Raw genomic sequence first — 14,501 nt, 5'->3', positions numbered from 1 at the left:
GTCAGTAGCCAGCAGGCCGCTGGCCCGGCCCTGCCTCAAACCTGATACTGATCTGATTTGTTAAAACACCCTCCCCGTTTTCCCCTTTACTTATACATAAAAATGGGACACGTGTCCATCTCTCTTGTTCTCCCCTAATGTCTTTCAACAAAAACTATTTTGTTTTACACACACACACACACACACACGAATAAAAAAAACACAAAAACCAAACTAGCAAAACTGATCTATGAAAGAAGTCAGCTCTAAAAGGAACAGGCACTACAATATGGAAAAAACCAGAGTGCCCAACAACAGATGATTGGCTAAAGAAACTCTGGTACATCTACACAATGGAATACTATGTAGCTGTCAGAAAACATGAAGTCATGAAATTTGCATATAAGTGGATCAACATGGAAAGTATCATGCTGAGTGAAATGAGTCAAAAAGAAAGAGACAGATATAGAAAGATTGCACTCATATGTGGAATATAAAGTAGCTGAGAGGTACAAGCTTGCAATGTTGCGATTCCTGTCAGACATTTCTCTGGACTTAGTTACTAAAATACTAAAATACAGAAATCCAAAACTATGCTGCTGCTAATGCGGCCTCCTGACCTCATATCACTTCATTCTCAGCAATGGAAAACAAATTATCAAATGCTTTCTTTTCAGCAGATCGACTTTAGGGGGAAGAAACTCCAAATCAATAATAGTGAATTTTTTTGTTGAAATATTGAATGTAATCAAAGTAAAGTGAAAGTAAAGTGAAATTTACCAGTTACACATGCGGGGTGGGGGGCTGGGGAGGTGAGGGGAGGGGTGGAGGTATATCGTGATTCTTGGTGGTGGAATATGTGCACTGGTGAAGGGATGGGTGTTTGAGCATTGTATAACTGAGACTTAAACCTGAAAGCTTTGTAACTTTCCACATGGTGAATCAATAAAAGAATTAAAAAAAAAAAACACCGCAGAAACACCATCTGTGCTTCATCTCATCCACTACAGCACTGTTCACCATAGCCAGAATCGGGAAAGAACCTGAGTGCCTGAGAACAGATGACTGGATAAACCATGGCACATCTACTTAACAGAATACTACACAGCCGTTAGGAAAAGTGAAGTATGAAATTTGCCTATAAATGGATGGACATGGAGAGTATCGTGCTGAGTGAAATGAAACAGAAGGAGAAGGACAGATATAGAATGACTGTTTTAATTTTTGAGATATAAAAAAATAGTGTAAGACTAACATTCAAGGACAGGGAAAACAGGGGCCAGAGGTCCAGGTCACTGATAAAAAAATAATAATAATAAATAAATAAATAAATAAAAAGAACAGGCACTAGAAGGGAGTTTAAGGGCCTGTTACTTGATTTGGGTGCTAATTATGTGGGTGTCTCACTTTATTAAGATTGAGTTGTGTAGAACTGAATTTACAGGGCATGGAAGATTTGGAGGGGAGGGGCCATTGGGATCCTGGTGGAGGGAGACACACTGGTGGTACGTGTGGTGCTAGAACAACATATGTATGAAATTATCATTAACAGCATTGTAAATCATAGTACTTCAACAGGGATGGGGCAATAAAGCTGTGAAGTTAGTCTTTATGCTTCTGTGACCTTACTTTTTTCGGTTGGAGGATTTGTAGGTCACACTTGGCAGTGCTCAGGCTATTCCTGGCTCTGTGCTCAGGACTGGCCCCTGGCAATGGCCAGAGGACCATAGGAGGAGGTGGGGATTGAACTAGGGTTGGCCACTTGCAAGGCCAACATGCCTTACCTCCCATACTACCACTCTTCCCTGTACTCTCTGTTTACTACAAATGGCCTGGTTTTGTTTTTTGTTATTTTGCAGTGCTGAGGATAAAACTCAGGTCTCATTCATACATGTTTCACTGAGGTTCAGTCCCAGCCCCCAAATAGCACATTTATAATGACGTGAGAAATGTGCTGAGGAACAGTGGGAAGTCAAGAAAGATTTCTGATCACAGTGTTTCGGGACTGGGTTCATTGGAACTCAAGAACTACACTCTCCAAGGAAAGCAAAAAAGAGTAACACTGAGGCAGGGCCAGGTTAGAGGCCTGCTTGTTACTGACTGCAGGGTTAGCAGTACAGCAAACTGTTCAGCTGAGGCACTGATTGTACCTGCTCCATCACACGACTAGGCAGGGGCAGCAAACATTTGCATCCAGCCTGCAGGCCACAGACTCCAGTCCACATTCATACCTGTGGCTGCTCACTGGAGAGATCAACCTCCAGTAAAAGGGAAAACTGGAGCACTCGAAACCTAAACAATGGAGACCAAAGCCAACACTTCCTGGAAATTAAGGATCCCAGGAGACAAAGGCCAATACTTCCTGGAAACTAAGGATCCCAGGAGATAAAAAAAAAAAAAAAAAAAAAAAAAGGTCAACACTTCCTGGAAATTAAGGATCCCAGGAGACAAAAGCCAGAAAATATAAGAACTTGACCTTAGATCACAGTTTCAAGAGACAACAGCATGTTCATCATATACATGAGGAGAGAAACTAACTTGTAGTTCTCAAACAGACTGGACTCTATTCTGATTTGTTTAAGTTTTTTCCCTGACCTGTACATAAAATATGAGACCCTTGTCCATTAGCTCTCACTCTGAAAAGCCTCAGCAATGTTTCATAAGAAGACATGGAGCTCTTGAAAAGTTGAAAATAGTTTCCAGCTGAGAAAGTGAAGATTCAAACAAATCTGGGAACTACTAAATAGTGGCAAAACCACACTAGAACTCGAGTCACCTTTGCTCCTAAGTGTGTCTGTCCAGTCAGGTTAATTCCCGGATCACTGAGGCTGTCCGTGGCGAGAGACCAACTTTGGTCTCATAGGGGAAGACAATAACCAGGCTCTCCTCACAAGCTTAGCTCTGACACCATGATTCCTCCAGGCAGATGAGCTGAGGGGACTGGAGTAGCCGCTACTCTGGAAACTCTTGAAGTTCGGTAAGGTCCAACCCAAAGAATTAGAGGTGACTCCAGCCAAATCCATTTATCTTCTCTTACATAATGGAAAATTTTCAACAAAACAACATGAAGGAATAACAGGAAAGAAAGTGTCAGAGATCCACAACGTTCTCTAACTTCAGTTCCCACATCTGTCCTTACTGTCCTGGAGAATGTCAAAATCACTCCCCCTGTCCCACACCAGCCCAGTTTCTTCACACTCTTGGGGGATATCTGCTGACCCCTCCAGGGCCTCCAAGGCCTACATAAGCAGTCTTGAGGAGCTCGGGTGTGGTGAGAAGCACCAGCCATTGGCAAAACAAATGATGCTGAAAGGTGAGTATCTGGGCCATGACAGAGACCTATTTAGGGCCGGGGTGGGGAGCAGGAGGTCATCAGCACTCTCGGCCCCTGCGAGGCACCCAAGTCCTAAGTCACATTAACCAGAAAGTGAACAGGGGCCGTAGGAAGAGTGTCTCCTTGAGAAAGTAGTAGCAGTGGCAGCAGTGGTAACAGCAGTAGTAGTAAAAGTAATAGCATCGATAGTAGATGCATACTACTGATAACAGTCATAACTGATAACATAGGGGTGGCAGTAGTAAAAACAATAGTAACGAAGTACGAAGTAGCATTAATAATACTAGTAATAGTAATGAGCATAAGAGCAGTCAGTGACAGTGATAGTCATAGTGCTGGAGGGAGTATCATGATAGTAATAGCAGCTATGATAGGAGTAGGACTGCATATAACAGCATAGTATGGGCAGTAATAATCATCTCTTACAGTCATAAACATTTCCTGTGTGTTAAGCACTTTGCATGTATCATCTCATTCCATCCTCACAACAACCCTGTAGGATAATGCATTATCATTTTAGACGTGAGAGAACTGAGACTATGTAAGATTTTTTAAAGAAAACTCACTCATGTATTTTTTGTTTCATAAACCCTCTATCACTCTCGAGGGTTGACCTTATCCAGGAAATATCAGAACTGTGTAACTCTGACTGTAAGACAGAGCAAATGTCTGATTGTACATGAGCATACACTGAGAAGAGAGAAATAACTTGTCCAAAGTCAGCTCTCTGTTAAAGCAGTAGAACCTAACTTGGAATCAATTGCTCTGAGTGCAGAGCCTATGTATTCAAATCCCAACAAACTGTCAAACATCCCTTCTATTCATCATTAACACTACCATTCCACATATCCTTTCCTCCATTTTAAGATGCATTTTTTCACATTTTGAAGGCTTGAACATAACTACATTTTATAATATATGTTAAAAGAACTCTGGGCTTCAAGCAGAGCAGTGAGTTATAATAGAGCTGATACTGCTGTTCATATGTGGATTTAGCTGAATAGCAAATACAAATGCTATTTGATTATCAACTGAGTTGAGTTTTCTGCAAATGTTAACATTAAATGCAACTCAGTTTTAGCTTAAATTAAGATCTCCAGTATTACTTGAAATGCACTCTCAAATATTTCACTTATACTATTGAAAGAAAAAGCTACTTGCATGCAAGAAATTGCCCATCATATTTAATGTAATTAAAGGGAGCAGAACTAACCAATATCCTGCAACAGGTAACATATTTTTAAATTCAAAAGGGTTAGCATTCATGATCTGAACATCTCATTGCCAAAAGCTCCCAGCTGTTTAATTTTCAACAATATGTTGTCAATTAAGAGGAAATAAAATCCTGGATTTCACCAGAGAAAATGCAGGCCAAACTACAATATTCTTTGTTTAGTCTCAAAATTATACTACTCACACCCTAAAAGCACCAAAGGAATCAAGAATAAAAGTAATCTCCTCTCTGAAACATCACAAACTTCTAAACATTTAATATAGAAAAAAGACATCACATAAGAATTCTACACTCTGAAGCATCACATTCTATGAAGTTACACGAAATACAAAACTTCACCAATGTAAAAAATACTACACTCTATTCTAATAATACAGAAATAATATCGCAAATGCAAGCACATGGATAGATGAGAATCACAATAGAAGAATTTTTTCACAGTGTCAGGATCAAGCACAGGGCCTCATACATATAAGATGCTCTACTGCTTAACCATAACTCCTATGGTAGAAACACGCACATGCTATGAAAAGATGCCACCTCTGGGAAGATGCAATTCATTCACTGAAGTATTTTATACCATCAACACTGATACCATAACCACTGTCAATGGTGCCTGCAAATAAAGGACCATGGTTACTGCACTGACAGGCATCCTTTACTGAGCACTTGCCAAACAGTTTGGTATCTTCTGCCTGTTCTCTCTAATCCTCATGACAACTCCATGTGGGAGGTACACTTAATAATCCCACTTTACATGAAAAGAAATTGTAGGTTAAGGAGGCCAGTGATTTCCCAAATGCAGTAAGCATCAAGCTGAGCATGGAGCCAGTACTGTCTGAGTACAAAGCGCATGTGGTTTTCCTAATGTTTCTCCCTACTAAGACCCACCTCAAGCCCCGCCCTGCCGTACAAGCATAAATAAGCCCCCCACAAAGCTTAAAGACAGCTAGCACGGGCTCAAGGTTGTAGGGTCCCTCTCAGCCCAAATATCCCAAATTAATCCAATTCCACTTCTTAGATGATTCCCGCCATTTTCTCAAGCTGGCCCCAAAATTACTATCAGCCCTAATATTAAAACCATCAGTCAACTGATCATGTCAACCTGGTAACAAAATCCACAGGTCAGTGTACCGGCTTGGCAAGAAATAAAAGTCTATTCTCTGCTGCCGAGGTCAGGCCAGAAGGGGCCAGAGGCTTCCTTCCCTTCGAGGTGCTGTTCTTGACAGTTAACGGAAGCAGAGGCTCCCGGAGAGTAAGGGAGAGTCTGGTGTGCCAGCCATCTGCTGGGGGTCACTCTTGGGGACACTCAAAGCTTTTCTTTGATCAGACTTTTGCATGATGATGGGCAGGAGCTTGTGAGTTTTACCTCATCCTCTGGACATGTGCATTAGGACAAAGACTTATCTCCAATATAAAATCCTTCTCAGGAGCTTTTCCTTGAATATTCCACAGGGAAAGAGTTTCAGGCTTGGACAGTGGGAACAGACTAGCACCTTTACTGAGCATGTGAGGAAACTCACAGTTAAGTAGAGGAGGTAAGACCAGCTCGGTACTAACTGCAGTAATAATCAATCTTGGAACACAGAGGGGATCAGGGCTAATTTCTGAAACAAGGTCAATAATAAACTCAGCTGTCCTCGATTAAGCAGCTACTAGGTACCAGTTACTGTACCAGCATTTAGTATACATTATTTCCCTTAACCCCCTTACCCACCCTGTCAAATATGCTGTTTTATTTCCTCATTTTTTATATGAGGAAGCAGGTAAGGAGCTCACGAAAGGTCACATCAGCAATTTCCAAATTAGTTAAAGCTGACATTTGGACACTACTGGCCCATATCAAAACTCATGCTCCTTTTAGCACAATAGATAAAGATATTCTTCCTGATAGAATTAGAACTGGTTTGAAATTGAATAGATGAAGCTAAAAAGGAAGAATAACCCAGGCAGAGAACCAGAGAGCAGGAGATCAGAGGCAGGAGAGATCAGAAGGGAAGATCACAGACTGGGTATCAGGAGACCTGGGCTCGGGTCTGGAGGTGACCACCAACGGTGCAATTAGGCCTTTCCTAGCCTGACTATGGACCTCAGTTTCCTCATCACTCAGAATTACACAACCCTATTGGAAAGGATGTTCTGCCAAAGATAACCTCTGTCTTAAATGCTCACTGACACTCCATGGAGGCTATGTCAAAGAGTGCTTGAGAGGAGGTGACAAGTGTGGGGCTGTGGGTAGGGCATTTGCCTTGCCTGTGGCCAACCTGGGCTCGAGCTGTAGCATCCCTTAGCCCATCAAGAGGAATTCCTGAACACAGAGCTAGGAGTAACCCCTGAGCACCACTAGGTGTGCATCCCCCACCAAAAAGGAAAAAAAAAAGAGGAGGCAACAGGTAGATTCTGCTCTGAGTGCCAAGCAGAGTGACATCTAACATATTAATCTCTGAGATTCAATTTTTCACATTTGTAATGTGAGGATAACATCAGTGACCACTTCATAGGGCTATGGTGAAAGCCGATGAAGACAGAGGCATAATGTCCTTAGCAAAACTAAAAATGGTCAGGAAATAGAGGCAGCACTTTGAACATCATAATCACCATCACCACAAACATGATCACTATCACCACCATCTTCATCATCATCATCATCATCATCACTATCTTTATCATACCATCACTATCTTCATCACCATCATCATCACTTGTTTTAAAGTAAATATAATGGACATGGAACAGAGGGCTTTTTTTTTGTTTGCTTGTTTAAAAAGGGACAAACATAAGCACTTTTTATTCTCAGAAAAAGAAAAGAACTTATTGAACCAAACTCCCTCCCATGCACCCAAGTAAGGGTCCTGTTTCACCAAAGGGCCAGACCATACCTTTTCTTCTGAAGAAACTGTCAGTTTATCACTGGATATTAAGCTGCACACCTGGTCCAGACTTAGGCTAAGAAATTCTTCCCCCAGCATCACCTCTGGAAAGTGCTGCTCTGTTCCAAAAAGAAAAAAGCAGAAGTTTAGAAAACAAAGTTATAACCCTCTCCTGCTCTGCTCTGCCCTGAACCAAGTTGGCACCCATCTGTGGGGTTCTGAGTAGACACGTAAGAGGATGCAGAGGAGTTGCCAGAGCTGGAGAGGGCACAGAGAGATGAGAATGAGAGCACAGTCTGGAGGAAAACTGGCCTTTCCACTTAGCAGGAAGATTCCCCCTCTGTGAGTTGCTGTCACCACCTGCAGAAAAGGGGTAGAGGGCTGCAAGGTTCCATTCTTACCAGGCTCCATGAGATTAATAATGATGTGGCAGAAAGCGTGGCTGGGACCTGCCTACTTAATTGAGCTCATTTCCCATCAAGGCGCAAGCTGGCAGAGTGGCAGAGATCGGCCCTCTGTGGCTCAGCCAAAGCAAAGTAGGTCAGAAGTGCTGTGTGAATGGAAGTCTCTAGGGATTGTGGGAGGGAGTCCACATTAGGTTGGTAGAGAGGGTCTTCCCTTCCTGTCCATGGTGAGTCTCTAACTCCGAGGGAGAACAAAGCATCTCTCCTGGTGTGGACCACGGGGTTGCTCTCCTCCCACAAACCCCCTCAGAGCAGCCCAAGCATCCAGGACTGTGGCAGCTGCAAGTCACAAGCAGACACTTCGGAACACTAGAGCCATGCAAAGGCTACAGGGTTGAGGTTTCCTTCAAGGCAAATGCCAAGAAAAATTCCTCCTCCCAGATATTTGCCCAGGCCACCTTCCTGCCATTACAAGACAGCACAACATCTGTAACAGAGCATGCACTTCAGAAAGAAGGAACCATGACTATGCTACCAGTAAGTAGCCCTTAAGCCAATGGCATCACCCCCCTTGGGCTCATCCATAAAATGGGGATGGCATAGCTCGTCTCATCCCCTTCCCCCCCTCTGATGGCAAGAGATCTGTCAGCATTTTCACAACCTTCACCAAAGTGAGCCCAAGCACAGCTGACAGTTACTGGTGCCGCAGACTGGCAGTCAGATAACCCTTCATCGCCTGCCCCCCCAACTCCCGAGTTTCCAAGTTCTCTTCAGCCTGAACCTCAAGAAGCATTCACCCCTGTGGCCCTCCAGGTGTCAGGCATCTCTGGTAGCCTCGGGGCAATTCTCAAGGACAACAGCCCCCCAGTACTCAATGTGGACAACCCATGCTTGGTCTGCTGGCATTTTCCGTGAAATTTTAGGGTTTAAATTTTATCCTTGACAGAAATGTCAATTTGGTTTTATGTAGAAAAGAAAGATCAGAGCATACTAATTCTCTCTCACACGTTTGTGAACTTCTTAAAAACCTAACAAAGAACTTAAAACTAATCATTACTTATAAAAACCCATTTAACTTTTTATATAGAAATAAATTCAGACCCAAAGAATTCCCACGTACCCTTCACCCAGATTCCTTATGTTAATGTTTTACTCTCACAGATGATGTTAAAGAACCTGTGAGATAGCTTCCAGGGTTTGAGCATACGCCGGCATGAGGGAGTCCTGGACTCAATCCCAAGTCCTGCATGACCCCCAAGCACCACAGGGACAACTCTTGAGCACGGAGTAAGCAGCAGCCCCTGAGCACTGCTAGGTTTGGCCCAAAATTTGAAAAAAAAAAATGAGGTTATAAACAATCTTTTCTTTTACCAGACAAAAAAAGGATCCACTCTTGTTCCCCATAAGCCTAATGAAATCACCAAGGCTTGTGTATTGGAAGGTTTGAGACCATTTGTACAAAACAGGGCAAATTTAAAAGTCAGACCCTTAGGAATGAAAGCAACTGTCATAAAGTAAGAAGCAAGCCTTACATCTGTGTCCATGGGAGAAAGCTTAGATCTTCGGTAAGACATTCAGAAGAGGAGCCAGAGGGAGAGGATCAAAGATAAGGTGCTGGCTTGGCATGTGGCCACTGCTGGTTGATTCCCTGGAATCACATATAATCCCCCAAGCACAGCCAGGGGTCAGCACAAAGCCAGGAATTGCACCTTAGCACTTCTGGGAGTAGCCCCCACCAAAATTTAAGGGTTTAAATTTAAATCCCCCAAACTATGAAAAAAGACTAAACAGTATTATTTTTAAAGTGCTCATTCCTACAACTTCCCAAATAAAAGCAAGAAAGCTATATTCTTTAAATGATGGGAATTCATTCTTAGTCTGGAAGCTGGAAAAGTAACTAGATTATCCTTACTGGCACAAGAACTCTTTGCACCAGACCATCTGCTGACAACAATAATTAAAAATAGGGGCCAAAGTGATAGTACAGCAGGTAGGGTGCTTGCCTTGCACATAGATGGCCTATGCAGGGTCAATCCTAGGCATCCCATATGGTCCCCCAAACACTGCCAGGAGTAATTCCTGAGTGTAGAGCCAGGAGTGACCCCTGAGCATTGCTGGGTGTGGCCCACAAACAAATAAAAAAAAAGTAAAATAAACTGCAAATACTTTTTAAAAATTATTGAAAATAATGCAACTACCACACTATGATGAAACACAGACATCAAAGGTCTGTGGACCACCATACAAGCCATGCAAATCAAAAGGCAATATCTCTGTGACCCAGAACCCTATGTGTCTTCTCACCTTTGTCTCTGATTAGACAAAAGCCTGACATGTGAAGATGGGGGATGGGGGAAGACTGCAAAGAATATGAGAGAGAAAAATTCTGGGAAATTTTTGTGAAAAGAACTTCCTCACGTTACAAAATGCTCAAGTGTTGGATTTTGAAAAAAGAAGAAAACAGACATGAAGCAATGTACGTATTTACATGGACCAAAAATTCTCCAACATATCAAGGTAGGCAGCACAGTTTGAGACTAATGACTGAGGACAGTAGAAACAGAAGCCTGGCAGTCATGCCCACGAACTGCCTCTGGTGCCATATAAGCTCATTAACTGGCCATGATTCAGGACTCAGAAATAAATCTCAAAAGAGATCAACAAGTTGCAGAGATGCTTCTGGACCCCATGCAAGGCTCTGTCATCCTGGATACCTGAACTCACTATCCAGTTAGAAATTTAACTACAGCTGTATCACCTCATTCAAAAATTTTGAATTCCTGGAGTGACATCTCAAACTCTATACCACTGACAAACCAGGAATCCAGGAATAGTGGATGGGATGTAAAGTAGAAGGCAATTAATCTCAATAAAGAAAATATAAACCTGTATTTTATATTTATATATATATACATGTATATATATATATATAAAGGCTTAACCTGTAAGAACATATTAGTAATCTCTTTTACAAAGGTTAATGGCTCCATGGTGAGATACAATATTCCCACACTTTCTTCTAAGGAAATATTTTGGATCATTTTTAGTGAATTATAACACACAATATAAAATAAATTATTCAGGGTCTGCCTGCTATAGGGGCAGGCCTGAGGGATGGTTGGAAAAATTGGAAATAATGGTGGTGGGAAGGTACAGTGGTGGTGGGATCGGTGTTGGAATATTGAATAAATAATGAACAACTTTATAAAAATAAATTATTTTTAAAAAATAAGTTAATTTTTTAAAAATGTCTTTTAGGGCCTGAAGAGACAGTACAGTGGGTAGGGCACTTGCTTTGCACACAGCCAATCAGGGTTCAGTCCCCAGCATCCCACACTGTCCCTGGAGCACCATCAGAAGTGATTCCTGAGCACAGATCCAAGAGTAACTCCTGAGCACTGGGTGTGACCCTAAAACAAACAGAAACAGAGCCCAAAAAAATCCTCATTGAGTAGCAGTAGCTCAATTTGAGTAGTAGCTGTGTAGTAGTTGTTGAGTAGTCTTGAGGTGTAGCTCAACTATGGTGTCAGTCCAAATGCTCAACCCTCACATCTTACCCCTGAACTGAGACCTGTCTAGCTAGCTTTATGAATGCTATTTCTGTGCTCCTGAAAAACCACAAACAGGACATGGAAACTACCATTGCCCCAACCAGCCAGTTTTTAACTTGAGGCCTTTTTCTCTCACTGGGACTGTGAAGCCTATGGAGGTAACTGTGTCCGGTGTGCTGAATTCTAAGTACCCAGAACAATGTCTATGCCAAGTTCCCAGTTATAACTGCACTTCCCACCCATTCTTCTGGTGCAGTGCTCAGACAGCCTCCACAACTAGTCTAAAGCCCACACTTCCCTCTTAAGAGGATGAAATATACCTAATCCTTTGATCAAGTTCATCTAAACTTGGAGGTGTGGAACACTGACTCTTGAACCTGCAGAGATGAAATGGGGGACCCCACAGCAACCAAAGAACAGGGATGAGGATCTGTGCTGAAACCCCAGGCTGAAAACTCTGAGGAAAGATCAACTCACACAAGTGGACATACAAATAGAAGCAAAACATTTTAGCTGGGTCAAGAGGAAAACAACTCTTTTTTTTTTTTTTTGGATTTTTTTTTTTAAATTTATTTATTTTTAATTAGAGAATCACCGTGAGGGTACAGTTACAGATTTATACACTTTTGTGCTTATACTTCCCTCATACAAAGTTTGGGAACCCATCCCTTCACCAGTGCCCATTCTCCACCACCCGTAAACCCAGTGTCCCTCCCACCCTCCCCAATCCCATCTCCCCCCCCACCCCACCCTGCCACTGTGGCAAGGCATTCCCTTCTGTTTTCTCTCTCTAATTAGCTGTTGTGGTTTGCAATAAAGGTGTTGAGTGGCCGCTGTGCTCAGTCTCTAGCCCTCATTCAGCCCGCAACTCCCTTCCCCCACATGGCCTTCGACTACAATGTAGTTGGTGATCGCTTCTCTGAGTTGACCTTTCCCCGGAACGTGAGGCCAGCCTCGAAGCCATGGAGTCAACCTCCTGGTACTTATTTCTACAGTTCTTGGGTGTTAGTCTCCCACTCTGTTATTCTATATACCATAGATGAGTGCAATCTTTCTATGTCTGTCTCTCTCTTTCTGACTCATTTCACTCAGCATGAAACTTTTCATGCCCATCCACTTGACTACAAAATTCTTGACCTCCTTTTTTCTAACAGCTGCATAGTATTCCATTGTATAGATGTACCAAAGTTTCCTCAACCAGTCATCCGTTCTGGGGCATTCGGGTTTTTTCCAGATTCTGGCTATTGTAAACAGTGCTGCGATGAACATACATGTGCAGATGTTGTTTCGATTGTACTTTTTTGCCTCTCTGGGATATATTCCCAGCAGTGGTATTGCTGGGTCAAATGGGAATTCAATATCTAATTTTTTGAGAGTCGTCCAAATTGTTTTCCAGAAGGGCTGAACCAGTCGGCATTCCCACCAGCAGTGAAGAAGGGTCCCTTTCTCCCCACATCCTCTCCAACAGCGGTTGCTTTTGTTCTTTTGGATGTGAAGAGGAAAACAACTCTTTAAATCAATCTTTCTCTGTCTCTCCCCCCCCTTCCTATTTAACCTCTTTCAAACAGTACCTGGCTACTTGGCTTTTAGAGCCCATGGTTTCCGTGCTGGAGAGAGAAAACTCAGTTCACACAATGAAGTTACAGAAACTACCTTGACTTCTTCAATGACGGTCATGACCACCAGCCCTAAGATCTAGTATTACTACTACTACTTCACTTTGACTTAACCCAGAAAATGAACTTGCCTACACACCATCACCCCCTTCTCCTCTCTCTCTCTCTCTCTCTCTCTCTCTCTCTCTCTCTCTCTCTCTCTCACACACACACACACACACACACACACACAGACACACACACAGACACAAGAAACAAAGAGTTATATTAAATCTTCCCAGTTATCATATCAGCACTATTGACTCCACCTCTGAGTTCCCTGTTACACAAAGAATGGAAGCAATGAGGGGTATTTCCTAAATTACAATAAGGAGACCTGATAGAAACAAAAACTAACTAGCCTGTACAACTGCTTCATTTGCCAGCATCAGAAGCAGAAAGAAAATCAGGAAGACAAGGAGTGAGGCGACCATCTCAGGGAGAGATGCTATCTGGCCTAGGCAGAGGGAACAAGGACTGCGTTCAGCACACAGGATCTGCAGACAGTCTCATCTAGTCTCAGCCTTGCCACTTACAAATCACGTGATCTTTTTGTTAATGATATTTAGTTGTTCACTCATTCTCCTTCCCCTCTCTTCTTCTGATGAGGCTCACACAGTTGTGATGCTCAGACTTTCTTGGCTGTCATGGCACCGGAGATCCTCCAATGGCGGAGCACTAAGCATCTGAGGTGGTGCTGGGGATCAGACTTATGGCCTCTTGCCTTCGGGGCAGGCACTGTACTACCAAGCCATTCCTGAGCACTTATAAAATATGTGATCTCGATCAAGTTACTAAGCCTCTCTGGAATTCCAATTTCCTCATCTATAAATTACAAAATAATAACTACCTCTTGTGTATAAATGGCCAAAATGAACAATGTCTCTGACATGTATAAAATATACTTCATACCCAATGAGTGTTCAGAAATGGTCAAACTCTAACTAACCACACCATCACAATCACCATCATCATTATGGTGCTGCCCTTAGTGTAAACACTTCACTCCCTGATTTCAAATGACTCAATCAATCAAAAAATGGGGGAGGGCATTTTTTTCCATGAACACGTGAGATCTAAAGGCCTTTCCATCCCCAAACTGGAGGGTTTCAGTTCAGCTTTGGCAGACTGATGTAAACAACATGTCCAAAGAATGTTAATTGCCATTTCATTAATGGGGTCCTATTAACATCCCTCCCAAGCAGCTCTGCTGAGAGCCCAGTGCATGGCTGTCCAATTACCAAACAACAAAGTCCCCATAAACCTGGCCCTGGCCCCTGAGGTTAAAGATTAAACCACAATAATGAGGTCTAAGAAACGGCTGTGTAAAACCCCAGGACCCTGTTTCTAGGAGGGCAGCTCTGAATCCGGAGCTTCTAAACAGGGGACCCACCCCCAGAATAACACATAGCAGTGCAAAAATTTGAGGGCACGACCCTGAAAGAGAAACTGGGCCCTCACACAGTAGGAGGAA

At 42.7% G+C, this 14,501-nt stretch overlaps 1 protein-coding gene across 2 annotated transcripts in view; it reads right to left on the bottom strand.

Moving 5' to 3' along the window:
• KLHL3 (kelch like family member 3) overlaps positions 1–14,501 on the bottom strand; it is a 129,674-nt gene that overhangs the window by 43,450 nt on the left and 71,723 nt on the right. For both annotated transcript variants that reach the window (XM_004609887.3, XM_055141530.1), the window contains one exon: positions 7,427–7,536. In XM_004609887.3, the coding sequence (XP_004609944.1) occupies positions 7,427–7,536 (110 nt within the window). The remainder of the gene's footprint in view (positions 1–7,426; positions 7,537–14,501) is intronic.

Source organism: Sorex araneus, chromosome 6, assembly GCF_027595985.1.
Source record: "Sorex araneus isolate mSorAra2 chromosome 6, mSorAra2.pri, whole genome shotgun sequence".
Taxonomy (NCBI): Eukaryota; Metazoa; Chordata; class Mammalia; order Eulipotyphla; family Soricidae; genus Sorex; species Sorex araneus.
This window is presented reverse-complemented; position numbering and strand designations above follow the sequence as displayed.